The 26,782-nt window shown below is 48.5% G+C and overlaps 1 protein-coding gene across 2 annotated transcripts in view; it reads left to right on the forward strand.

Annotated features, from left to right (window-relative positions):
* The first annotated feature begins 1,389 nt into the window (after window positions 1-1,389).
* The window catches only part of SLC22A1 (solute carrier family 22 member 1), a 35,457-nt gene continuing 10,064 nt past the window's right edge, over window positions 1,390-26,782 (forward strand). The window contains exons 1-8 of one of the 2 annotated variants that reach the window (XM_004044914.5): window positions 1,390-1,935; window positions 7,988-8,091; window positions 10,381-10,535; window positions 12,089-12,257; window positions 14,390-14,504; window positions 14,714-14,820; window positions 17,818-18,032; window positions 21,680-21,788. In XM_004044914.5, the coding sequence (XP_004044962.3) occupies window positions 1,525-1,935; window positions 7,988-8,091; window positions 10,381-10,535; window positions 12,089-12,257; window positions 14,390-14,504; window positions 14,714-14,820; window positions 17,818-18,032; window positions 21,680-21,788 (1,385 nt within the window). In that variant the 5' untranslated portion in view covers window positions 1,390-1,524. The remainder of the gene's footprint in view (window positions 1,936-7,987; window positions 8,092-10,380; window positions 10,536-12,088; window positions 12,258-14,389; window positions 14,505-14,713; window positions 14,821-17,817; window positions 18,033-21,679; window positions 21,789-26,782) is intronic. The other variant, XM_004044913.4, reaches the window with a different exon arrangement.

Genomic DNA, 26,782 nt, shown 5'->3' on the forward strand with positions numbered 1-26,782 from the left:
TGTCAACCCCAATTAAAAAAAATAAAACCTTACAGAGAAATCCATCCAATCTTAATCAGTTTGATCATGAACTGAGATTGTTATAAATCTTTTATAACCTTTTACAATTTTTTTTTTGTTAAACAGCATGTAAGTGCTTCAAGAAAACCTTGTTGTGCTTGTATTCCAATGTTCAACTTACGGAAAACCAAATAATATCCTTTTTAGTGTAGTCAATATGTTTACACACAGGATTCCTTTTACAAGATTAATTTTTTACAAACCTTCCATAACTTGTTTGAACCTTAAGCTTTATCTTATATAATTTAAAACAATCATTTAACCCTCTGAACTAGGCAAAAATTTACATTCCCATGCCTTCTTATATTATTTTACTAATGATACATTTTACTCTCCTTACTCACCTCACGTGTAGATCTGTTTTCAGTGGTCATCACTACATGTTATAATGGTAGCTCTTAGTAATTGTTAATTTTGGTGAAATACCCAGTAAGTTATTTTAGTTATGTACTTAGGTGCAGATGAGGTATGACTATTTCCAGCATAGCTAGGGCAGGCCCTACAAAACTGCAAAGCAGGAAAGTTGAACAATTTTCAAAAGCCAAAGCAGTTTATGACCTTGAAGCATTTAGTCAACCTAGTTTCTGACTTGCATAATTTAGACCATGTCTATATTTTGAAGACATTTCTATTTTCATTTTACTGATAATTTAAAAGACAGCCTATTTAGCAAAGTCATACTTAAGTCAAGTGAATTTGAAAATTGCTTAGACTTATTTACTTAGTTTATGAACACTCTTTTACTTATAAGCCAATTTGGTAGACACAACATATAACAGTAAGTGTACATACAAGTAAACACATCTAGACATGTATACACACACACAAATGAAGAGGTGGAGCAAGACTCCACCTCAAAACAAAACAAAACACCCAAATTGGGTGCAGTGTATACTGCTTGGGAGATGGATGCACCAAAATCTCACAAATCACCACTAAAGAACCTGCTCATGTAATCAAATAATACCTATTCCCTCAAAACCTATGGAAAAAAAAACTAAAAAAAAATACTTAAATGGTATCACAGAACTAATTAGCCAAATACAGTATCCAGTACCTGGCTGTCACCCAATACTTGCCTCATACCATCACATCTAGAAAACGAGTAGATATTCTTTTTGGAAGAGCCCTGAGGGAGCTACTAGGAGGTTTGCACGGCCTGCTCGCCTGCCCTCCTCTTGCTCTGTGGCTGAACTCCAATTCTCTTCGGGCTTAGACCCCACTGACTCGCTCCCGGGCAAAGCAAACAATTTGATCAGACGGCCACGTGCATTCTTCCTTTTCCTGAAGCCAGCACCATAGGGTAAAAGATTATTTCTACTTGGTTGCCTTCCAGGTGTTTCACACTTGGACAGCAAACTGATTTCAAACCACTCCTTTTCAAAGATCTCTGAGGGAGACATTGCACCTGGCCACTGCAGCCCAGAGCAGGTCTGGCCACGGCCATGAGCGTGCTGAGCCATCATGCCCACCGTGGATGACATTCTGGAGCACGTTGGGGAGTTTGGCTGGTTCCAGAAGCAAGCCTTCCTCATCTTATGCCTGCTGTCGGCTGCCTTTGCGCCCATCTGTGTGGGCATCGTCTTCCTGGGTTTCACACCTGACCACCGCTGCCACAGCCCTGGGGTGGCTGAGCTGAGCCAGCGCTGTGGCTGGAGCCCTGCGGAGGAGCTGAACTACACAGTGCCAGGCCTGGGGCCTGCGGGCGAGGCCTTCCTTGGCCAGTGCAGGCGCTATGAAGTGGACTGGAACCAGAGCGCCCTCAGCTGTGTAGACCCCCTGGCTAGCCTGGCCACCAACAGGAGCCACCTGCCGCTGGGTCCCTGCCAGGATGGCTGGGTGTATGACACGCCCGGCTCTTCCATCGTCACTGAGGTAAAAAAGCCTCTGTAACATGGGAGTTCCTGGGACAGGGAGAAATATAAAGCAAATCCTATGAAGTTCAGTTCCATATCAGGAAAGAGGTAGGGGGCTATGTTTATTGTGCAGTTTGTGGGTGTCTGGCTGTGTCCCAGGCACGGGGCATTCTCTTCTCTAGTTTAATCCACCACAAACTCTGGGTCTTTGAGGAGGAAGCTGAGGCAGGAGAGAACAGCTAGCACAAGTGGGGGGCCAGGTTGCCAGGTTGCTTGAATGGGAGGCGACTGGGAGACCAGGAGCCTCTCTGCCTGCCCCACTGGCTTCTCCCAGAACTATCAACTTGCTCTGGGTCCTGCTTCCCCACCAATAGTACTGTGGGCCCCCTCCTTCTGCTCAAGAGTGATGACGATTGACCTCAATGATGGTGTTGAGGTGCCCTGGAATTGCCCTGGCTTGGAAGTGAGAATATTTGGTGGAATCCCAGCTGTGCCCCTTATTAGCTGAGCATCACTGGGTAAGTCACTGCCTCTCTAAGCCTCATTTCCTCATCAGTCAACCAGGGATGATGACGGCTGCCTCATAGGGGTGTGAGGTTCAGCTGGGATCTGTGAAAGCACTGAGCAAATCCAAACTGAGTCACACCGTGCAGTCCGATGGGGCCCATGGGGTAGGGCGATGGCCTCAAAAGAGCCTTGCTTGAGTAGTTTACTTGGTTATTTGAGCATTTTGCTTTGGGAATCTTTTAGTAAAAAGTGTCACCACATTTTTTTCCCATCATGAGCCCTTTTGAAACTATTGCACGGTAACAAGTGTGGATGCTTGGTGGGTTGGAGAAGCTGTGAGCCAAAGCCCATCAGGGGCCTTCTGTTAGTAACGAGCAGTGGCGTGGTTTTGGTGCCGGCACTGCTTCCCTGAAATAAGAGGTAACTGGGCCCTCCCTGCTTCTGGTCCTGCCCACTTGTCTGCCCCCACTACCCTCGCTCAAGCTCTCAGGACTTCTTGGGTCTCTGTTCTTCCTCTTTTCCCTTTCCTGAGTGGTATCAGCGGTGACACATTTATGGCTGTTACTGGAGGAAAGCTTAGGGTCCCTCCCCTCTGGGCCTGAGCGTTGCTCTGCCTGCTTGCCTGGAGCAGAGCAGGTGCCGGTGCAACTGGCTTTACGATGCTGAAGAGACATCTTGTCTCCAAGGCATCCTCCAACAATGGATGACAAGTTAGGCAGCCCACCTTCCAGGGATCTCCAACCATCTGACATTCCCACTGGGAATCTAGAAGCAGACCAGGATGGGGATGTTTTTGCTCTCTGGGACTGAGACATACTCTGCTTTGAGGAGATCAGATGTGATCATTCCTCCAGTCAGACGTCCACCCAGTATGTTCGGCATACTCCCTCTATTCTGGCACTGTGTGTGATGCCGCAGGGGAGATGAGAAGAAGATTGTGAGGTTCCTCAAGGAGTCTGCAGTCTTGTGGGGACTGAGAGGGGAAGAGGATGGCAAGAATGAGACCAGTGTTCGTTTAATGACAGCCCAAGGCCGCCTGTGGTGAATGCCATGAGCAGGGCGGAAAGGGACTGGTGGGCTCTAAGAAGGTAGAGATCTCAGCTGCTGAGCTCTGAGCTGATCATGGACGTCTTCTGGGAGGAGGTGGCTTTGAGCTGAGCCTCAGGTGGTATTTGGACCAGCAAGGAGAGGGGACAAGTGGAGTAGAGGGGAAGGGGAAGTAGATCCCCAGACCAAGGGGAGAGCTTGAGCCCAGGCTCAGGGCCCAGGGAGTGTTTGCTGCATTCAGGGTGCAAGGAGCGCTGATAAGAGGGTCATGATATGAGGAGTTGTGGGGAGAACACTGGTGTCTAACCTTGGGGCCAGAACACAGAGTGCTTAGTGTGGGGTTGCCAGGTACAATACAGGATGCCCAGTTAAACTCGAACATTTGAACTTCAGATAATCCAACTGGATAGGATACTTACATCCCAGATACTGCATGATATTTGGTACTGATAACTGAGACTGGAAATGCAAATATTGCATGAACATACTTATCCTAAAAAAAAAAAGTTGTTTATCTGAAATTCAAATTTACCTGGGCATTCTGTATTTTTATTTGTGAACCCTGGCAACGCTACCTTAGTGCCCAACAAAGGAGTTTGGGTCTTATTTAGGCAGGCAAGCAAGGTGACCCTAGCTGGACTCGTGAATGGGTGGGAAGGGGCGGTGGTGGGATTGGAGGCTTCAGGAGAGATAGAGAGATGCATGAGGAGGCCAAGAGTGAACCCCGGTAAGAAGTGTTGGCCAACATGGTTGTCATGCGAATGAAGGGAAGACAAGATGTAAGAGATGCCAGCATTGTCAGGGCTGGGGAGAAGGAGGCCCAGCTTGGTGGAGGGCTCTGGCTTGGGGGGTATAGGCAAATGGAGCTTCTGAACGCTGAACTGGGAGCCTTGGAGAGGCAGCCATGTGGCCAGGTAGAGGGGCCTGGTAAGAGGGGACCTTGGGGTGCAGCAGAAGTGGGGAGGCTGGGACAGAGAGGGGCCCGAGAGTGCTTTAGAACAGCTTGCCTGTCCATGGCAGCTGTGGAGGGTCTTCCAATAACCCCAAGATGTAGAGCCCTGGGGAGGACTGTGGGAATCCTGGAACTCTGATGGGCAGAGATGGTGAAGAGGATATGGTTTGTATTGTACCTGGCAACCCCACACTAAGCACTCCATGTTCTTTTGGGGCCATGGTAAGTTGGGAGGGTGGTGGGATTCATGTGGAGATTTTCCAAGGTGTTTGGAAGCCTGGGGGTATGTGGGAGGGTGATAGAAACTGGCTCGTGGGTAAGAATTGTCTCCCACTTTAACCCCAACTTCCTTGACCCCAGCTCCTCCTCCAAAACTGAAAATTATTGTTGGGGAATCAATCTTAGTTATTCATTTCTGCAGAACTAATTTTTAACCTAGCATTGCCTTGGACATTGGAACTTGCTTTAGGAGGGAAGGTGAGCTAATTTGTTTGAACACCAAGTTTAACTCCCACCCCAAGGCTAGGTGCTAAGATCATGAGGTCCACTGGGGGAGGAATGTGGGCATTTTCCTGGCTTTTGACTCTCCCAACAAGAGGATCTCCTCTATCAGTCTTGGTTTTAGCCACAGCCCCCACACCAGGCCAGGTGTCTTCCACCAGCCATGAATGCTGAGCAAGGGAAAGTGGTCTCAGGCCAAGGGAGACAGAGGTAGTTACATTAGTGTTTCTCAAACTTGGCTGATCCTCAGGATCACCTGGATTCCTATTCGGGACCCACTGAGGCAGAATCCACAGGGAATCTGTGGTTCCACCAGGACCCTGTGTGGTTCTCGTGATGAAGCAGTAGGTTGCTTTATAATCGTGCCGGAAAGAGCTGCCCCGGCCCTGGTGAAATCCCAGCAGGAGCAGCGAGTGGGCCTAGGAGATTCCCATCCTCCATCCCGTCCCTACCTTTTTGCAGCCCCAGCCTCTCCCAGGGCCCAGCCTATCTTCTCAAGGTGCACAAATGTGTCAGGGTACTCATGGTTGGGCTGGTGTTTGGGAGCAGAGGAAGCACGGCAGGTTTACAAGCTTTGCAGGTGGCTCTAGAAACCGATCCTCAGGGTAGCCTGGGGGCAGAGCCAGTTCTCTGTGTGGATGAGATGTTGGAAGGTGGGATGCACTCCAGCTCCAGGAACTCACAGGCTCCATATACAGTCCTGGGGCATGATGGCAACAGGGTGTTTCAGGAAGGCAACAGGGTGTTTCAGGAAGGCAGCAGGCACATCTTACAGAGACACCAACTTGCAAAGATTGTAATAAAAACCAGACAAACAATGGCTGAGAAGGGAATAAGCCGAGGCCCCAGGTAATAATTCCACATCTTTTCCCTGACCCCTGCAACTTGAGTGAAATCCTGTACGGCAGACCACGGGTGAGGCTGCAAAGAGAGAGTTGTGCAGTTGGAGACACAAACCCTGGGAAAGCCAGATAAGGACGTGTCCACGTGTATTCTAATGGCAGAGCACACGGCAGGCAGGAAAAGAACCACAGCCAAAAAGAGTTATACATCGGGTGGGTGACCTGGGAGGCGCTCCATGGAGAAGTTGTGTTTTAAGCTGAATTTTAGAGGAAATCAATATTGGGATTGGCAGAAAACATGAGAGTGACACTGAGCAGTCGCTTGTCACACGCCCCAGAGCTGTACCACCCATAGGAGCAGACACTGGGGTCTGGGCAGAAGGCAGTTACTGGGAGAGGCTTGTGTTTGTTTCTGAAATTCAGGTGGTAACACAGAGTTTAACCTATATTTAGGGAAAAAAAAAGTGCTCATGTCAAGGAATTAGTCAGTCCATCAGACAGAACCCAGGCTGGCTGAGTTCAGAGTCCTTGAGGCTTTGAATGTTGTCTGGTTTTTGAGACAGGGTCTCACACTGTCATCCAGACTAGAGTGCAGTGGCTTGAACACAGCTCACTGCAGCCTCCGCCTCCTGGGCTCAATTGATCTTCCCAACTCAGCCTCCCAAGTAGCTGGGACTACAGGCACACGGTACCATGTCTGACTAATTTTTTAATATTTTGTAGAGATGAGGCCTCACTCTGTTGCCCCAGCCTGGTCTCAAGCTCCTGGGCTCAGACGATCTTCCTGCCTCAGACTCCCAAGTGCTGGGATTAAGGCATAAGCCACTGCACAAAGCCAGTTCTGAATGTTTGACCCCAGGATCGGGGCATGGTGTGGCTCAAACTGGCAACTTTAGAGATTTGAGGGTTGGAAGTGGGGGTAATAAAACTTGTTTCTAAAATAAAAGGGTTTATTATTTATTAAAGCTATCTGCATGTGATTTCTCCCCTCCAATGCACCCAGCAGCCCTATGGGTGTGATGGAATGGGTACAACACACGTTTCAGACAGGGAAACTGAGGCCCAGGGCTGTGAAGTGACTCACTGCCATCATACTCCACAGTATTCTGGTTAGGGGAGCCATGGACTTGATGCGGACAAAGCAGTGTGGAGGGACGGGGGCAGGAAGGAAGGATGTGTCCACCACCCAGGAGGGGCTGTACCAGGAACTGAAAGGGTCGAGAGGCCTCCACCCAACACCCTCTGTTCTCCCCAGAGTCCCCTCTTTCTGCCTGTCTCAACTCTAAAGAGGAAGGGGCCATTCTTCTGCCCTCCAGCCTCTACCATGTCTAGGCATGTGCCAGCGTCACCATGCTCTGTGCTACAGGAGGTAGGACTCTTGGATGTCCCTCCACTCCTGGTTTTCTTCCCCAAGGCCTCTAAACACAGGGAACATCTGCCTTCTCCAAAAACCCAAACAAAACAAGCCCTTCCCAGCAGCCCATGCCTGTCTTTTCCTCTGTCCCCTCCATCTTGTTATCTTCCCTCCCCTGGCTTTTGGTGCATGGGAGCCTCTGATGTCCTCCTAACCCTCGGTCCCACCCACATGTGACTGTAAGGCACAGTCTATCTCAAGAAACTGAACAACTAATAGCTTACTATTGACTGGAAGGAAGCTTTGCCAATCACATAAACAGCCAATGAACACATATTTTGTACGTTATATGTATTATACACTGTATTATTACAATAAAGTAAGCTAGAGAAAAGAAAATGTTAAGAAAAACTTAAGGAAGTGGAAAAACATCACGAAGTGGAAGTGAATCATCATCAAGGTTTTCACCCTCATCGTCTTCACGTGGAGTTGGCTAAGGAGGAGGAGGAAAAGAGGGCTTGGTCTTGCTGTCCTGGAGGGCAGAGGCAGAAAAGGTGGAAGAGGTAGAAGAAGAGACAGGCACACTCAGTGTAAATTTTATTGAAAAAAAAAATCTGTAAGTGGACCCGCGCAGTTCAAACCCATGTTGTTCAAGGGTTAGTCGCATTTGATATTTGCTGAGTGATTCATCAGAAACTTTGAATTTGTCTTATGAAAATATAGTAGGAGAAAACTCTGTGAAACAGCCCAGGGATACCGAGTTTGATGAACTGCATTGCTTTGCTGAAGAGAGGATGGAAGGGTGTAGTCCTGACTCACACATGGTTCTGTGCTTTTGGTCCTCCTCCTGCCGTGGTGTGACTGGCAGTTCAACCTGGTGTGTGCTGACTCCTGGAAGCTGGACCTCTTTCAGTCCTGTTTGAATGCGGGCTTCTTCTTTGGCTCTCTGGGTGTTGGCTACTTTGCAGACAGGTATGTAAAGGCCAGTCCAGGTAAGCCTCCTCTGAATGCCATGAGAACAGATTCTAAGGGACAGTGGTGGAGAACATGACCAGTTGGAATTAACTGCAGAATCTGCTGGAGACAAGACACAGTGGCCCCTGCTTTGGGCTACTGTGGGGCTGCCAGGGGAGTGGTGGAGAGATTTGAGGTGTGTTTCAGAGTCCAAGCTGCATGCAGATTGTACAGTTAGTGGGCTGAGAGAAAGGGGGAACACAGCCAAGATTGATGCTTCCAGCAGGTGCCTGGTCGTGAGGCCATTTTGAGATGGGAGGCAGAGGGTTAGGAAGGGATTTTGTTGCAGCGGTTGATAGGGGAGAGGTTATGGAGGAAACTAGGGCTCTTAGAGATGTTAGGTTTGGAGATGAGTTGCACGGCCTGAGACATCTACGAAGAGATGCCAAGGAGCCACTTGGGTATGTGAGTGAGCTCTGGAAAGGGGTCTGGGCTGGAGTTCAATATCGGGGGTTTGTCACCAGTAGTTGGTATTTAAGGCTGTACAGCATATCAGGATGTGCTGGAAGAGGGTGTCGAGAGAGAACTGCAATGCAGAAGGGTAGGCAGGGAAAGTGCCCTGGGAAAGGAGACAGGAAAAATGGCAGTGAGATCGAAGGACAACTGTTCTCCAGGGCGCTTGTGGAAATGCACCAGGAGACCCCGAGGAGGAGTGTCAGAATCTGCTGTGGGGGGCCTGGCACCCAGGACAGGGTGGTTGGAGAAAACCGGAAGGCAGGAGAGTGGAGATGTGTGAACAACTCTTTAAAAGAGTGTGGGGAGCCGGGCGCGGTGGCTCACGCCTGTAATCCCAGCACTTTGGGAGGCCGAGGTGGGCGGATCACGAAGTCAGGAGATTGAGACCATCCTGGCTAACAAGGTGAAACCCCGTCTCTACTAAAAAATACAAAAATTAGCCGGGCGTGGTGGCGGGCGCCTGTAGTCCCAGCTACTCGGGAGGCTGAGGCAGGAGAATGGCGTGAAGCCGGGAGGCGGAGCTTGCAGTGAGCCGAGATCGCGCCACTGCACTCTAGACTGGGCGAAAGAGCGAGACTCCATCTCAAAAAAAAAAAAAAAAAAAAGAGTGTGGGGAGGGTCCAGGATGAGGAGGCTGATAGGGGAGGGAGTCAGGGATGCAGGAAGAAGACAGGGGCCAGGGAACCCAGGCCTGGCTGGGGGTCTGGGGCCCAGCTCAGAGGTGAAGACAGAGAAGGGACAGAGAGCCAGGTGCTGCTGCAGGAGACAGGGAGAGGGGACAGAGCCAGGTGCTGCCCCAGGAGACAGGGAGAGGGGACAGAGCCAGGCGCCACTGCAGGAGACAGGGAGAGGGGACAGAGCCAGGTGCCGCTGCAGGAGACAGGGAGAGAGGACACAGCCAGGCACTGCCCCAGGAGACAGGGAGAGGAGACAGACCCAGATGCCACTGCAGGAGACAGGGAGAGGGGACGAAGCCAGGTGCCACCGCTGGGGCTGAGCATCCCTGGTTAGAAGACGTGGGTTCTGGCAGAAGTTCCTATGTTTTCACAAAGGGCAAGGGTTTACTGGCTGGTTTGGGGCCGTCCTGAGGCGGGGTGGAGGTCTGAGGCCAGGGGACACAAGGTGGACAAGTGAAGTGGCCTAGTGGAGGCAGATGGGGGTGGCAGAGGGGACGGGGGCAGCAGGCGGGTGGGGAGCGTGGGTGGGCGGGCACACCGCGTGGTCTGCCCTTGGCTTCTTTCCTTGGCTCTTGGAGAATGTGGGGGTGTGGTCAAAAAGATTGGGTGGGAACAGTGCAATCCCAGCGAGTAATTTGCCCATTTCATTCCCGGAAAAAGGAGAAGAGAAACAGCCCTGTATGGCTACACTATCAGAGCTGAATATGGCACTGAAAAGCTTCCATGATGGTTGATAAGACTATGGGAGGAAGGAAGCCTGGTTTGGGTGCAGCCTGACCAGTGGCGATAATAATGATGCCATCTGCTAAATATGAAGATAAGGCAAGGGGACAGGCGTGAGAACTGGAGAGGGTCTGTGGGCACTGCCCGGCTGAGCTGTGATGCTGCTGGGAGTGCTCAGACTCCTCTTCAGACCCGGAAGGGCTGCGGAGCTTGTTGGGACAGATGAGCAGGCTGGGCGGTGCACTGGGCACTGCTGTCCTGATAGACCCTGCAGTCTCCCAGGACAGTGGTGCGGTGGCCTCCGACTGTGACCCTTGGCATCCCACCATGCATGTCTGACCCTAGATTTCAACCTCTCCCACCTGCCCTCCATGTCTCCTTGTCTCTGAAGGTTTGGCCGTAAGCTGTGTCTCCTGGGCACCGTGCTGGTCAACGCGGTGTCGGGCGTGCTCATGGCCTTCTCGCCCAACTACATGTCCATGCTGCTCTTCCGCCTGCTGCAGGGCCTGGTCAGCAAGGGCAACTGGATGGCCGGCTACACCCTAAGTAATTATCATGGGGATGAGGCCAGGTCTCAGGGTAGAATGGGATGGGCCTCACGTGGGTGGGTAGGGGGTTGTTTGTGGGGTCAGGGAGCTTGCGGGGCACCAGTTCCTTGTTGTTATGTGACTAGGGCAGGACATGGGCTAGAATGGCCTCCTCTCTTTTTGTGTCTGAGACACTTAAATTATCACTTAGATTAGTGACGTATTAATCAACTAATCTATTTGGGGAACAAAAAGACCCCATGCTGATGTGCTCACAGCAGTCAGGAGGGGGTGCAGAAGAGGAGATAAGTGAGAGAATATTCTAGCATTTTACATAAGAAAGAACCAGCAACTCCTTAAAATAAATACAGCAAACTTGATGGGCTTGAATGGCACTCAAGAATTAGGAAAGAAAACAGGAGCAAATAAAATAAGGATTGTGAAAATCAGGATTTTGAAACAGTTGAAGTATAAACCAACATGAGGAGTTTTACATATCAGCCTTTTTTTTCCTTTCAAATATTCTACTAAGGTTAAGAATACAAAACAAAAAACCCTTTCTGGGAGGAATGCAGCCTAAGAGTCATCTGTACTTCCCCAGGCCAGGGCGCGGCAGACAGCAGTGAGGATGAGCCACACTTTTACTCATTTGTGGGGGAGAAAACAGAAATAGCCATGTCTTTTCATCTTTGAAAACGAGGTGCTATCACTTGGCATTCTGAGAACTCATTCACTAGGGCCAAGAGGATCCACGTTCCCGCCTTGAGAAGCCATGAGCAGCCTGGTGAAGCTGAGCAGCCTCAGCCCCACGCGTTTGGAGCCTGTGACAGCCTCTGCTGCTAGGCACCGTCCCACACGTGGTTAGGGGGTCTGACCCGGGGCCACATCCACGCTCCAACACCACCTGCAGCCCCTCCACCCACGACTCCCCTGACTTCCTTTTCCCCTTTTCGTTTTTGTTCCCGTAACACGTATCACGCTGTAACATAGGATTGCATTCTCTTATCTGTGATGTGGAGCATCTGCCAAAGGAGGTCTCCCAGGGCAGGACTCTACCTCCTATGCTTACGATGTGCCTCAGACACCCCGCACAGTACCAGCTCCCCAGGAGGCACTCAAAGATATTTGCTAAATGAATGAACACCCCTGGGGTCCTGACAAATATTCCAGCTGAGTCTGGAGCTCCTCGAGGAAAGCGTTGGGGAGGAGAGGCCAGTGGACTGAGTCCTGAAGCAGGCAGAGGGGAGTGCAGATGGTAAAGGAGCAGACGCGGAAAGCGACGGTCAGGGAAAAGCCAGAGAGCCAAGCAGCCTGGTGGATCTCCGGGGCCTTGGTTTGATGGGTCCGGGGCCCCAGAGAGAAGGGGAGGCGTGAGCGCGGCTGTGGTTTGCGGGAAGGAGAAATGGGAGACACACCAGAGTGAAGCCTGGGAGCAGGTGAGGCTGGGCAAGGCCGGGTGGGAGCTCCCGCGGGGAGACAAGCTGGACTGGGGCCCGGAGCTTCCGAACGCACGGCGTCGGGCTCCTGGGCTCCTGCAAGGAACCCGCATAACGTCCACACCTCCTGTTTCAGTCACAGAATTTGTTGGCTCGGGCTCCAGAAGAACGGTGGCGATCATGTACCAGATGGCCTTCACGGTGGGGCTGGTGGCGCTTACCGGGCTGGCCTACGCCCTGCCTCACTGGCGCTGGCTGCAGCTGGCAGTCTCCCTGCCCACCTTCCTCTTCCTGCTCTACTACTGGTGAGGCCCTTCCTCCCGCCTACGGGGAAGGGGCGCCGGCCACCCCTCTGGCTGCGCTTTCTGTCCGAGGGACCAGTCTCTTGGAGTGGGGGGCGCCTACAGGCCGTCTTCCAAAGGCCATGGTGTCCACATGCATAACGCATGGGGCTGCGCGGAGCCCGGCGCTTCCCACACGCATGACACATAGGGATGAGCTGGTCCAGGGGTTTCCCACACGCATGACGCATAGGGATGAGCTGGTCCCGGGGTTTCCCACACGCATGACGCATAGGGATGAGCTGGTCCCGGGGTTTCCCACACGCATGACGCATAGGGATGAGCTGGTCCCGGGGTTTCCCACACGCATGACGCATAGGGATGAGCTGGTCCCAGGGTTTCCCACACGCATGATGCATAGGGATGAGGGGAGCCTGGGGCTTCCCACATGCATGACGCATAGGGATGAGCAGAGCCCGGGGTTTCCTACATGCATGATGCATAGGGATGAGCAGAGCCCGGGGTTTCCCACACGCATGTTGCATAGGGCTGCACAGAGCCCGGGGTTTCCCACACACATGATGCATAGGGCTGCACAGAGCCTGGGGTTTCCCACACGCATATCGCGTGGGGCTGCGTGGAGCTGGCGCTTCCCACCACTTGTACTGTTCAGGTTGTTCTGTTATTACCAGGCGGCCCTGGTTACATGTGGAGCTATCCTCAGACAAAGCCTCTTTAGATAGGTTCCCCCAGATAAAGGTGGGCCATGCCAAGAGTCGGACAGAAATCCAGGAAAACGCAGGGCCTCAGCATGTGCACTTTCCAGAAACACAAGGCTGAGCCTCACTCCCGGGTGAAGGAGGCAGCTTTCTGAGGGTTGCTCAGTGGCCTTGGGAAATCTGTATCAGCGTCCAGTGGTAGGAAAGGCTCCACAGGTGGCAATCCCACTGCAATGGCTACCACTCCCGAGAGTCCCCTAGAGTCCGTCCCAGGGGTGCTGGCATGAAGTCAGACGCTCTGTTATCTTCTTGATCCTCTCCCTCTTCCCCCTCTTCTCTTCCTCTCTGCTGTCATCTCTGCTCTTCTCCCACTTCTTCATTTTTATAGTACTATTGGTATTATTATTAAGACTCTGAAATACCTCTCATCTAGCCATAGAGCAGGCATTTGATCTTGATTGAATGAATGAGTGACAGAATGAAGGAACAACAGGCCTGCTCAATACGACCTTCTCTGGGGACTGTGTACCCTGAGCCATTATGACACAGAATCAGTCCAAACAAGGTGTTAATCATATTAGCTGTGAGTGCTTCGCAGAGTCTGAAGGGCAAAGAACTCCATAGGTCAGTTTTTATTGTGGTGGAGGGAAGAGGGGGTAGCAGAAAGGGCCACAGAGAGGAATTTCTCATCCCTCCACCTTTTGTCTTAGTTTTGCTGAGAGCAGACCTCATCTGTGGGTGGCACTAGAGTTAACCCAGTCTCTCTAAACGAAAGAGTTGTACACGTATGGCCAGGGAGTTCTGAGGAGCCTGCCCTTCCCCTGCCTCGTCCGTGTGAAACATGGATCTCTCCAGCGGAAAGGCAAAGTCTGCATGCTCAGGCAGGGTGAGGCTGTCAATGCCGGCCAGCTTTCAGAAGACCCTTATGCCAGAGAGGCCCAGTCTTTGAGTTGTACCCTCCTCGTCCCATTTGAAATAGACAGCATGGTGTTGATCTGATTTTAAAGGACAGTAAATACATTTTATTTTGTTTGGGAAATATTTTGAGAAGTGTTCAACAGCCCTTGTATTGCCTGGAGATGTCCTGGTGTCATCGGGTAATATACATGGAGCGTCTGCTCTGTGAGTGTTTTCCATGGGGGACAAAGGCTGCCCCAGGAGAGATGAGGCCCCTGCTGCACAGAAGGAAGGCTACATAGGAAGCGATGGCTCCCTTTTGGTCTATAAATCTTAGGTGACACTAGGAGTCTGAGTGGCCCACAGAGCTGTGACCTGGGCCACATGGGCTAGCGCACAGTGACCCCAGGTCCTCATCCTCTTGAGGGATTACAGCCCCAACGTGGGGAGGGCAGGCTGCACTGAGCAACAGCATCACCCCACTCAGGGCTGAATGTCAGACCGGGGAAAATTCCAGATAGTGATGAGTGGCGTTCACAGGTGTGTGCCGGAGTCCCCTCGGTGGCTGTTATCGCAAAAAAGAAACACTGAAGCAATAAAGATAATGGACCACATCGCTCAAAAGAATGGGAAGTTGCCTCCTGCTCATTTAAAGGTGAAATCTAGGAAGGGGTATCTCATATCACTGAATCTGGGGCTGGGTTCTGGTGCAGATTCGTCTGGGGCTGCCAGGGGAAGGAGCAGAACTGTGCCCCTTGTCATGGGTGTGAAGCACAGTGGTGGCAAGGCTCACCTCCCCAGGGGCTCCCAGGTGGCTCTGCTCATGACAGCGTGAGTGTGGCTGATGCTCTCCCTCCCTCCTAGATGCTTTCCCTTGAAGAGGATGTCACCGAAAAGCTTAGCCCTTCATTTGCAGACCTGTTCCGCACGCCGCGCCTGAGGAAGCGCACCTTCATCCTGATGTACCTGTGGTGAGGGGTGTTCCTATGCGTCTCTCCAGGCAGAATCAGCACGCTCGCCCAAGCACTGGGCTATAGATCAGAGACAGTGGAATACTCAGGTGGAAAAAGAGAAAGGGAAAAAGAATTTTAATATAGTTGTGAGTGGTCAAAGAGCTCTTTTTATTTCTCCCTTGGGGATTGAATAATAAGAAAAAGGCTTCATTTTAGTAAGGAGCATTTGTTACCTTTGGGAGATCACCAGTGGGATGAGAGAAATAGGATAAAGGGTTATCGGGGCTGCCTCCATTCCACATGGTCTCATCTTCTGGGAATAGCCAAGTCTTGACTAGGCATCAGAAGGTGGATGAGAGCTCCTGGAGCGTTCGAGGAGGAAGTTCCATTCCTCATATCTAAACACCCTAGAGACCCTACCTGAGCATCTCTGTGCATTTGTTACCTATTGACTAGAGAACGCACACCCACATGGACCCACGCACACGCGCTTTGCACATTCCAGGGGTCTGCATGCTCCCCCAGCTGCTGTCACGAGCAGGAATCCCCTGCCCTGCTCCCTAGGAGGATGCTGGCTCACCTCCTCCGCACAAGGGCTTTCCCCTCAGCATACAGTGAGGGCCCCCCAACTGCACTCTGGGCCTGGCCCCTTCAGCGGGAGCAGCTCCGCTACCCAGGCACACTTATTTGCTCTTCTATGTGAGGTTTTATTGGAACAAAGAGTTTGTAGTAAGTCAGTGCCTGGCATATTGCAGACCCTAAATCAATATTTGCTGAAAGTTGAATGAGTAAACACTGTGCCCCAGAATCTGTCCAGGTTCAGCGTGTCCTGTCCTGCCTCAACCTTCACCCTCCCTGTCTCCGAGTTTGCCGCTGGGGTCCTGCACCCAGCCACATGCTGGGCCCGTGAACCTTTGCAAATAGCCCCATGTACCTGGTGGGTTTCCATGGATACTCAGTGTTGAACTCAGCGTGGAGGCTGGGACTGGCCGCTGCAGTGGAAGTAACTGCCTGCTCTGCTACGCTGTTCAGCTCCCCTCCCCAGCTCCGAGACTCCCCACAAGGCAGTGTTTTTGACTCCTCTGTTCTGTTACCCCCACATCCAGTCCTCTGGCAAGTTCCATCAACTGGCTTGGAAATGCCTTCAGAACCTGCTGCTTCCCATCGTGGGCACCCTGGGTTCCCTTGCTGGGGTTGTAGTAGCCCTGTCCTTGGCACTAATTCTTTGTATAAATGTCAGCTGTCTCATGGACAGTTCTGCGGCATCTCTTACCTGCATTGCTGTAGGCACCTTCTGGGTGGCCTGCTGGCTTTACCCATGCCCCTCGGTGCTCCACAAAGCAGGCAAAGGCATCCCTTAGAGCTCAACAGACCTTGTCTCTCCCTGTTTACCCTCCGCTGGCTTCCTAATCACTGAGAATAAAGCCCACGAGGCCCACGAGGCCTCACGCCTTTGGCCCCTGAACACCCTTTTCTACTGTCCTGCTGGTTGTCATGACTGAGACTCGAAAGGTCTGTCTACCATATCCTGGCTGTGTGACCTTCCAAAGGGCCTTAATCTCTCCGTGACTCAGTTTCCCCCTCAGTAATGGGAGAAGTGATAGTACCTATCTCATAGATGTGTTGGGAGGATTAAGGAGATTATATGTGTAAATGACATAGAAGAGGGTACAGCCTCCATGCAGGAAATGTTCAATGTCAATGTGGTTTTTTTTTTATTTTAATACACACATGCAATTCATGAGCTCTGCCCACAGGTGGCAGCCCGGCACATTTGTTAACTGGCTTGTTGACAGGAAAATCAAGGTTACACGTTCCTTTCTCTTAAACCAGTTTCTTTATCAGTAATATGACTGCTGTCTTTAACTGGCTAAATGGTACAGAGGCACTCAGGCTAATCTCAACTCCCTGAGTTGCAGGCAAGCACCTTCTTTCTTGTTCTCTTGACCCTTTGTCCAATCAGGAATAATTTAGGACTAGAAACAAAAGCATCCCAATGCTTCTTTAGGCGAAATTTTATCAAACAAGGATACATTCCTTAGCAACATGCATTTTCGTCTGAGTTTTGGAGCTGATAGGCAATCTGCGTGCTGGGATGAGACAGTAATTTCTTATTGACCCAAATCTGTTCTCACAATGTAAATATGACTGTAAAAGCTTTCTAGCTTCCAAATGATATTTTCCCCCCAAAGTGACACACGAGGCACCCTACATTTTGGCTCAGGTGAGAGTGATTTAGCTAGGCCTCGGGTCTGTGTGCCATATGCTGTAATGTTGCTACATTTTCTCAAATATGGACGGAGGGGGTGTGCAGTGAATGGAAGAGCGTAGGTGAATCAATAGCGCCCACTAAGGACAGCACAGTAAAGGGCCGGGAATGCCATGGTGCAGTTGGAAAGACCTGGCCCATGCCTCTGTCTGTTGTGCCCTGAGTCTTCTGAGTGCCCTGAGTGCATACTGTGTGCCGGGAACTATAATTGGCACTTTTGTATGCTAACTCAGCGAGTACTCAAGACAAACAGATGTGGGAGGTACTATTGCGATCCCATTTACAGACGAGGGAACTGAGGCCCAGAGAGGTTAGTTAACTTCCTCAAGGTGACACAGCTCATAAAGCAATCCGACACCTGGCCCCTTACTTCCTGCCCTCTCCTGCCCACCTCCTCGTAGGCCTGTTGGGGTGTCAGATGAGGTACGCACGTGCAGGGCTCGGTGCAGAACCAGACATTTAAGTCTGCAGTGAACAGTAGCCGTCAACACGTGCAGTCTCCAGGAGACTTGGAGGCAGATCCTACAAGTCAGACTCTCACATCTATCATGAAAAAAATGTATCATCGGGGCCCTTCTAGGACACTCTTTCTCATTTTTACTCCCCTCTTCTCATATTGCTCTAGGGTATTCTAAACCCAGTGATTCATGCTCTTTCTCCATCTGCGAGGGGCTTTTTTTTTTTTTTTTTTTTTTTTAATCAGTCTCTGACTCATGCCTTTGACTTGAAACCTCCTCTTGGCTCAGGTTCACGGCGTCTGTGCTCTATCAGGGGCTCATCCTGCACATGGGCGCCACCAGTGGGAACCTCTACCTGGATTTCCTTTACTCCGCTCTGGTCGAAATCCCGGGGGCCTTCATAACCCTCATCACCGTTGACCGCGTGGGCCGCATCTACCCCATGGCCGTGTCAAATTTGTTGGCGGGGGCAGCCTGCCTTGTCATGATTTTTATCTCACCTGGTGAGTTGTCTGCTTTCATCATTTCCCAGGCAATCGAAGTGTGGGGAAAGTGTTGTAACTCTTTGATAAGCCTCTGGAATGAGAACAAAGATGAGGTGCTACCTTTGTCTACAAAGTTTTTTTGGATTTTAAATTGAGGGGCCCTGCACAGTGGCTCATGCCTGTAATCACAGTACTTTGAGAAGCCAAGGCAGGTGGATCACCTGAGGTCAGGAGTTCAAGACCAGACTGGCCAACATGGTGAAACCCCATCTCTACTAAAAATACAAAATTAGCCGGGCTTGGTGGCAGGCGCCTGTAATCCCGGCTACTTGGGAGGCTGCTTGAACCCAGGAGGCGGAGGTTGCAGTGAGCCGAGATCGCACACTCCAGCTTGGGAGACAGAGTACAACTCCATCTCCCAAAAAACAAACAAACGAACAAACAAAAAACAGCAAAAAAAAAAAAAAAAAATTAAACTGAGTTTTAACATACATACAATCAGCAAACTATAAGTGCATGACTCCATGAGTTTGTAAAAATGTGTACACCCGGGCAGCATGATCCACGTAAAGATGGGGAACCTTTCCAACTTCTCCAAAGCCTTCCTCAGGCTCCTTCACAACAACCCCTGCCACCCCTCCAAGGTCACCACTACTCTGCCCTTTGTCAGCACAGATTGTGCCTGTTCTTGAGCTTCATATAGATGGCACCATACCAAATATACTGTTTTTGTTATTGTTGTTGTTGTGTTTTGAGACAGAATCTTGCTCTGTTATTCAGGCTGGAGTTCAGTGGTGCAATCACAGCTCACTGCAACCTTGAACTCTTGGGCTCAAGGGATCCTCCCGCCTCAGCCTCCTCAGTAGCTGGGACTACAGGCGTGAGTCACTATGCCCGGTTAATGTTTTTATTTTTTGTGGAGATGGGGTCTTACTATGTTGCCCAAGCTGGTCTCAAACTCTTGGGCTCAAGCAATCCTCCCACCTCAGCCTTTCAAAGTGTTGGGATTATAGGCATGAGCCATTCATCATTGCACCTATGAGATCCACCCATGTTGTCACATGAGAGTGTAGTTGGTACTTCAAACAGAATTATTGTGTAGGATTCCACTGTATAAATATGACACTCTGCATCCCTTCCACTGTTGATTGTCACTTGTGTTGCTTCCAATGTTTGCCACTTATTGGGACTAAAATCATCTTTGCACGTATCTTTGGGCAGGCACATGCTTTCATTTCCCTTGGGTACAGGTCTGTGAGCACACTTGCTGGGTCCCAGGGAGGCATATGTTTAGCTCTAGCAGACACTGCCAAACAGCTTTCCAAAGTGGTTAGACCACTTTATACTCCTCCCAGGAACACATGGGAGCTCCGATTACTCCAGATCCTCCCAACACTTGATATGGCTCATCTTTTTAAGAGTGGCCATTTTGGTGGATGTATGCTTTAGTCTGTAATTCTTACAATCAAAGATAAACCAAGCTACATTTAAACCTAAAGCAGATTAACTTCAGTCAGTTTTGAGTACGTAAATTGCCTTTCAGATTCATTGCTCTTGGCTATGTTGTAAAATAAATACAAGGGCAGATTTGCTCTTTTCTCAGTTTTTACTGCGTGTGCTCTGCACTGGTTGGTTTAGTGAGTCATTTTGGCAGGCTTTCGTGCAGGGTATTGTAGAGACTGTTCTGTGAAATCTGTATGCCCAAGAACTAGGCTGTGTAGATCAGGCTGGAAAGAAAAAGGGTTGGGGAAAGAAAGCTCAGTTTTCTTTTCCCTTTTTTCATGGAGAAAGAACAGAGAACACAGGAAAAGGGGCAGCATGGATCTGAAATAGATTTTGCCCACTTTCTTCCCAATCTCTCCGTTTCTGGAATCCTGGGTAAGATGTGATGGATGGGCATACTTTTAAAAAGTTAACAGCACTGAGTGCCAAGAAGGAGGGCCATCGAGGGCTAAGTCCATTCAGTTGTCACCTGGACAGAGCCCAGGCATCGTCCCCTCCCCAGCCCCCTCCTCCCAGCTCCTGTCCTCCCCTCGTCCCTCTTAGTCCTTATCACATTTTAGGACAGTCATTCATTCAACCCGCAGGAAATATCTCCAGGCCTTCTATATGGCTGGCAGGTATCTAGGTCCTAGGATTTCAACCATGAGCGAAGCAGAGAGAGTTCCTGCTCCATGGAGCTGACATTCCAGAGGGAAAAGAGAAGGATGTCAGCGCTTTCTACAATGGGCACGGGAGGCCTGAAGAGGCCTAAATGAAGTGGGAAGAGCCATGTAAAAATCTGGGGAGAGTTTTCTGACACGTGCAAGGCCCTTGGGGTGAGAAGAATGTGGCATTGGAGGGACTGCTCGGGATCTAGGGACAAGGGTCAGGCGAGCTCGTGGGGAGCAGTGGAGTGAGGCGTGGAGTGAGTTGGGAAGTAGCCAGCTGTGGACTTTATCCCAAGAGTGGTAGGAAACCACTGGTGGCTTTGAGCAGGGGTGGACTTGACCCAACTTCAGTCTGAACTGGGTCCCTCTGGCTGCTGTGATGAGTGGCCCTGGTGGTGCAGAGTGGAGACATGTTCAGTTCTCTGAGGCCAGGGATGCTGTTTACCTCTGGTCAAGCATCGCCAGGCTAAAGACCTGTGAGTGAGGACCTCCCTCGAGGCATTGGAGTGAACTCCTTGCCTTTTATCTTTTAGAAGCTAGATGAGGTGTGGTCCTTAACAGAAGGCTCAGCTTGGCTTCTCTATCAGGGCTGAGAGCTCCAGGAGGCAGAGAGACTATGTTGCACCCATGAGATGGGTGAGGGGCACTCTCATTTGGACCCTCACACTGGCTGAAAAGAAACAAGATTTCCATAAATAGCCAGTATCTGGGGACAAGGGTCAAGCTGACATCGTGTCTGTGACCCCAGAGGCCTTTATAGTGAGCTGGTGAGTCACAGGGTTACTTGCATTTCAGTGCTGGCGGTAACCCATGCAGAGCAGATGATGGTGGTTATTAAGGATCTGAGCTTCTTTCCAATGAAGCCAAATTCTTTGATCATTCTCAATAGGGAGAGGGCTTTCTGGGCCTTCAGGTGGTCGAGAACCCCACAGCAGCCTGCCAGCGTGAAACAAGGGCTCACTTCCCTCATTCTCAGCCTCTGAGACAATTATGAAAGGTGTTTTGGTTAGAACTGTATTGGAAACAAATATTAAATTGAGGATTAGAAATCTGTTTTGTTAGTTTGAGAACTACTACTAGAGGGATTATGTTTATTGAGTACTTTCTGTGTTTCAGGCACGGAACTAGAATGGATACTATCATATAATAAATAAAAAGCCAACTTTAAAATTCTGTGGTCACAGTGGACATTTGACATACATCAGCTCTAAGTCTCATGATGATCTATAAGCTGGGTGTCATTATTCCCATCTTACAGCCCAGGAAACCAAGCTGAGATTCAAAAAGCCCATTCTTTCCCCCGCTCAATGGAGTCTTCTTGAATATGTCATCATCAACTCCCCAAATCTCTTGAGACTCAGTTTACTTATCTAAAAATGAAAAAGTTAGATAAGACAACCTTCCAGGCCCCACCAGCTCTAATAGTCCAAGCATGACCCACTGTGGCCTCTCGCAGTAACTCAGGGAACGAAGCCCCCATCCACCACCCACACCCTCTTTGTACTTCCTTTCCAGACCTGCACTGGTTAAACATCATAATCATGTGTGTTGGCCGAATGGGAATCACCATTGCAATACAAATGATCTGCCTGGTGAATGCTGAGCTGTACCCCACATTCGTCAGGTGAGTGCATGGAACAGGGGTAGTCAGTGAAACGGCTGTGAACCCACCAGCTCAGTGGGAACCAACATCTCCAAGGTGCTTCCTCAAGATGCAGCCAAGCATTGCTCAGTTTGGACATTGAGTGGCATTGTTAAGAAATCACGTTCAGAGAGATGGGGTTAAGCATCAAGAGAGGGTCAACCCATAATTATAGCAGAGAATGTGAAAGGGGACCCTGTGAGCTGACGGATGGGGTCAAAGTTGTTCTGTACATACAACAAGTACAAGAACAAAAGGTGTAGAGAAGTAGGTACTGGACAGGGACTTGGGAAACCTGTGTTGTAGCCCTGTCCTTGGCACTAATTGATTGTATAAACATCAGCCATTTCATTGACACTTCTGGGCATCATTTTCTTAAACAGCTGACATTTGAATAGTGATACACGAATATTTCCATACATGTGATTCCCTTAAATTTGTTCTTGGGTATGATCATCCCCATATTACATATGAGGAAGCTGTGATTTAGAAAGGGAAAGAAGCGTTGTAGGGGTCAGACAGCTAGAAAGAAGCAGGGCTGGGGCAAGGACCACATCTTCCCGACCTGGAACCCTGTGGTTTTTCCATTATGGCACATTACTGTTCTGTAAACTGAGGAACTTTTCAAAATTGTGGTAAAATATACATGATATGAAATTTACTATCTTAGCCACTTTTAAGCGTACAGTTGAGTAGTGTTAAGTACCTTCACACAATCAAGCTCCAGAACTCTTCATCTTGCAAAACAGAAACTCTGTACTCATTAAACAGTAACTCCCCATACTCTCCACCCTCCAGCTCCTGACAACCGCCTGTCTACTTTCTGTTTCTATGAGTTTGGTTACTTTAGGTACCTCATATAAGTGGAATCATATAGTATTTGTCTTTGTATGACTGGCTTAGATCACTTAGTGTGATGGCCTCAAGGTTCATGTATGTTGTAGCATGTGCCAAAATTTTCTTCTTTTTAAAGGCTGAGTAATATTCCGTTGTACATATATACCACATTTTGTTTATCCATTCATCTGTCAATGGACAGTTGGGATGCTCCACTTCTTGGCTATTGTGAATAATACTGCTATGGACATGAATGTACAAATATCTCTTCAAGATATCTTTCAATTCTTTGGGGTGGAATATCCAAAAGTGGAATTACTGGATCATAATGTAATTCTATTATTAGTTTTTTGAAGGAACGGCTGTATTTTTTTTCCATAATGGCTGCACTATTTTACATTCCCACCAACAGTTCACAAGGGTTCCAGTTCCTCCACATCCTCGACAACACTTGTTAATTTCTGTTTGTCTTTTTGATAGTAGCCATCCTAATGGGTTTGAAGTGTTATCTCATTGTGGTTTTGGTTTCTCTGATGATTAATTATGTTGATCATCTTTTCATTTGCTTGTTGGCTATTTGTGTATTTTCTTTGGAGAAATGTCTACTCAAGTCCTTTCCCCATTTTTGAACTGGTTTTGTTGTTGTTGAGTTGTAGCAATGGTTTATATAATCTGGAGATTAACTCTTTATCAGGTACAAAATCTGCAGATATTTCAGCCCATTCCATAGGCTACCTTTTCATTCTGTTGATTGTGACCTTTGATGCACAGAAGTTTTTGATTATGATGTAGTCTAATTTATCTCTTTTTACTTTTGTTGCCTTTTCTTTTGGTGCTGAAGAACTTTTTTTTTTTTAAATCAAGTTTATTGAGGTACAATTGACAGAGTAAAATTCACTGCTTCTAACATGCAGTTAGATTAGTTTGACGACACACACACACACATACACTCACACACACACGTATATATAGTCATTTAGCCACTGCCACGATTAAAATAGAGAATATTTCCATCACCCCCAAAAGGTTCTTCATGTCTCTTTGCAGTTAATACCCTTTTCTTCTCACCTCCAGACCATGCAGTTTTAGCTTTTCCAGAATGAGCTGTAAATGAAATAATAGGGCACGTCACCTTTTGTGTTTGGCTTCCTTCACTTAGCATGATGAAACTCACCCACTTGTTGGATGTATCAGTGTTTTGCTTGTTGTTGCTGCATAGTACTCCAGCGTGTGAATGTCAGTGTGCCACAATTCATACACTGTTCAGCTATTCACCACTTGAGGGACATTTGGACGGCTTCCTTCAGAGTGATTCTGATGCAGATGCTATAGACATTTGGGTACAGGCCTTTGAGTGGATACATGTTTTCATTTACGTTGGGGTTAAAAACTCAGGAGTGGGATTGTTAGGTCATATGGTAAGTGTGTGTTTAATTCTATGAGAAACTGTCAGACTGTCAGACCGTTTTCCGAAGTGGCTGTGCCATCTTGCGTTCCCACCAGCCATGTTTGAGGAATCCTGTCGTTCCACATTCTCATCAGTGTTTGGTGTTGTCAGCTTTTTTTTTTTTTTTTTTTTGAGATGGAGTTTCACTCTTGTTCCCCAGGCTGGAGTGCAGTGGCGTGATCTCGGCTCACTGCAACCTCTGCCTCCCAGGTTCAAACGATTCTCTTGACTCAGCCTTTTGAGTAGCTGGGACTACAGGCATGCACCACTGCGCCTGGCTAATTTTTTATACTTTTAGTAGAGACAGGGTTTCACCATGTTGGCCAGGCTGGTCTTGAACTCCTGACCTCAGATGATCTGCCCGCCTTGGCCTCCCAAAATGTTGGGATTACAGGTGTGAGCCACCGCACTTGGTCTGGTGTTGTCAGCTTTCTAAAAGTCATTTTGGTAGGTAATGGTATTATTGTGACTTGACTTTTCCTAATTATTAATAATGTTGAGTATCTTTGTCTGTACTTAATTGCCTTCTGTATCTTGGAAGACTTAGTTTTAAATGAAGATTATTTTAATTGTAAAAGTAAACACTTTACTTAAAGTTCTAAGAAATTCTAGTTTGTTAGAAATTCCGTATGTTACTTAAACTCTTTTTCCTCTGTATACATTGTTTCTTCTCCTTATGTCATCATACCAGTAGTTTCTAGGAAATACCCCAGCTCCCTAATCTCATCTTATACATGCGCAGTGCTCTGAGCCCTTCAGTAAAGCCAGAAGGCACCAGGATGGCCTTGATTCACTCTTTCCTGACTAATCCTTTATTAAGAGGCCATGTCTGAGACTCTCATTGGTAAAAAGTTACTGGGACTGAGTACAGGAGATGAAGGCATATTAAAAAGAAAACCTTCTATATTTGGCAGTTCTGAGCCCAGAGTCTAAAATAGCCAGGCCAAACAATTCCATTGTCATGGCCACCGGGCCAAGGGGACTGACTCAAAATGTAAACTGTGAAAGGTGCTGAGTGTGTAGTTCTCTAGGGAGAAAGGCCAAGCAACCCATCCCCGAGGAGCCCTTGACCACTGCTCAGAGAGCCGGTGGGAGAATCATTCTCATTCACTAGGGAAGGAAGCTAGATGTTCAGAAAAAACTCTCAACTTCTTATGTACACACATGCGCACACACAAGGTAAGGCAGTCATTCAAGTTCCAATATTTCTAATCAATTGAATCAAATTTAATTTGCAGAGAGGGAATAATTTCTGTGACTTTATTACTTTATAAGCACTCCAAGTTTAGACAGTCTCTATGTAAACCATTTTGACCCTGCCTCTGTTCCAGGCGGTTTCAGAGTTGGACTGCTCTGCTCCTCTTCACTTTGTGCAGCACGTGTTGTAAGAACATTCATTTGGCATTAATACCCACTGCCTTGTTTTGAAAATGATCTTTCCATTTTTATCTCCTCACCTTCTCATGAGCTCTTTGAAAACAGAAACCACATGTCATGTCATACTTCTCTGTATCTCACAGAACTCTTCCACAGCCAGACTCACTACATGCTGTAGAATGACTCAATGAATGAAGTACCGCAAACCTCTGAATTTTAAATAAGGGGCCTAGTTCCCTACTCCTTCTAGCTTCCGTGTGCTTGCCATTTTTTTCCTTTTTAGCAATAATTTTTTAAAAATAGTAAAAAATAACTGTGTCTTTTCTTGCACCTCTTGGAAATCACACAAAAGCTATTAGAAGAATGAGGGATAATGCAAATGTGTTTGAAACTGTGATAACATGAAAAGACAATCTACAAGAGGAAGGGCTGCCTAGTGTGTGAGGTCTAAGGGGGTCCGAGAAGATTCCAGGAAAGGACCCCTGTGACAGCAAATCGTAGGCGAGGCCAGCAGCTTTCCAAAATAGACAGCGTGCCTTGAAGAGTGTGACCCATGGTCCCTTGTTTGGAGGAACAGAATGATGGGTGCATGGGCTGGAGGTGGAAGCTCCCTTCCCTGGATGTTGTATGGCTGAAGGTGAAGCAGGGAGGGCAAGGCTGTAAAAGAAGATATGCAGGAACTTTCAGACAGCAGTTACTGAGAGGCAGGTGGAAGAGACTAGTTCCACACCATCAGCCCCTGTAGATCAGGAATAAGTGAGCCAAAAAAGTCTAATCATATACAACCCTGATCAAAGAAAGAATTTCTACTAGCCCAGAACATGGCCTGGCTGCTTCCCCACAAACCCTTCTAGAAATGGCTGATAGAGGAAGAAATCACAGTATGAAAAGATGAGTAATAAACAAAAAAGTAATTCATTCAGGAGCTACACAAACATATCATGAGATAAAGGGGGAAAGGAGCAGAAAAAGCAAAAGGCAAATGAAGAACATGTACCAGAAAAATGCTGTAATAACATAGATCAAAGTTCTAACTACATATACTACCAAAATGTAAAGTATTAATAAATCAGTCATCTCTATAAAAATAAGACTTTAAAGCAGAGGTATAGTTCTAGAGAGAATATCTGGCAAGACAATAGAAGACACTGAAGCTGTCTTAAGAAAGAAACGAAAAAGAAAAATTAAGAAGTGGAGAAATTCTTGCATTTGAGAAATGAAAAACCAATTTGAACACAATGCAAAGGAGAATAGATTCAGTGAGGGAAAGGCAAGACAGGACTAAGAGTTGCAAAGTAAAATGGAAATAAGAAAT

This window comes from Gorilla gorilla, chromosome 5 (genome assembly GCF_029281585.2).
Source record: "Gorilla gorilla gorilla isolate KB3781 chromosome 5, NHGRI_mGorGor1-v2.1_pri, whole genome shotgun sequence".
NCBI lineage: Eukaryota > Metazoa > Chordata > Mammalia > Primates > Hominidae > Gorilla > Gorilla gorilla.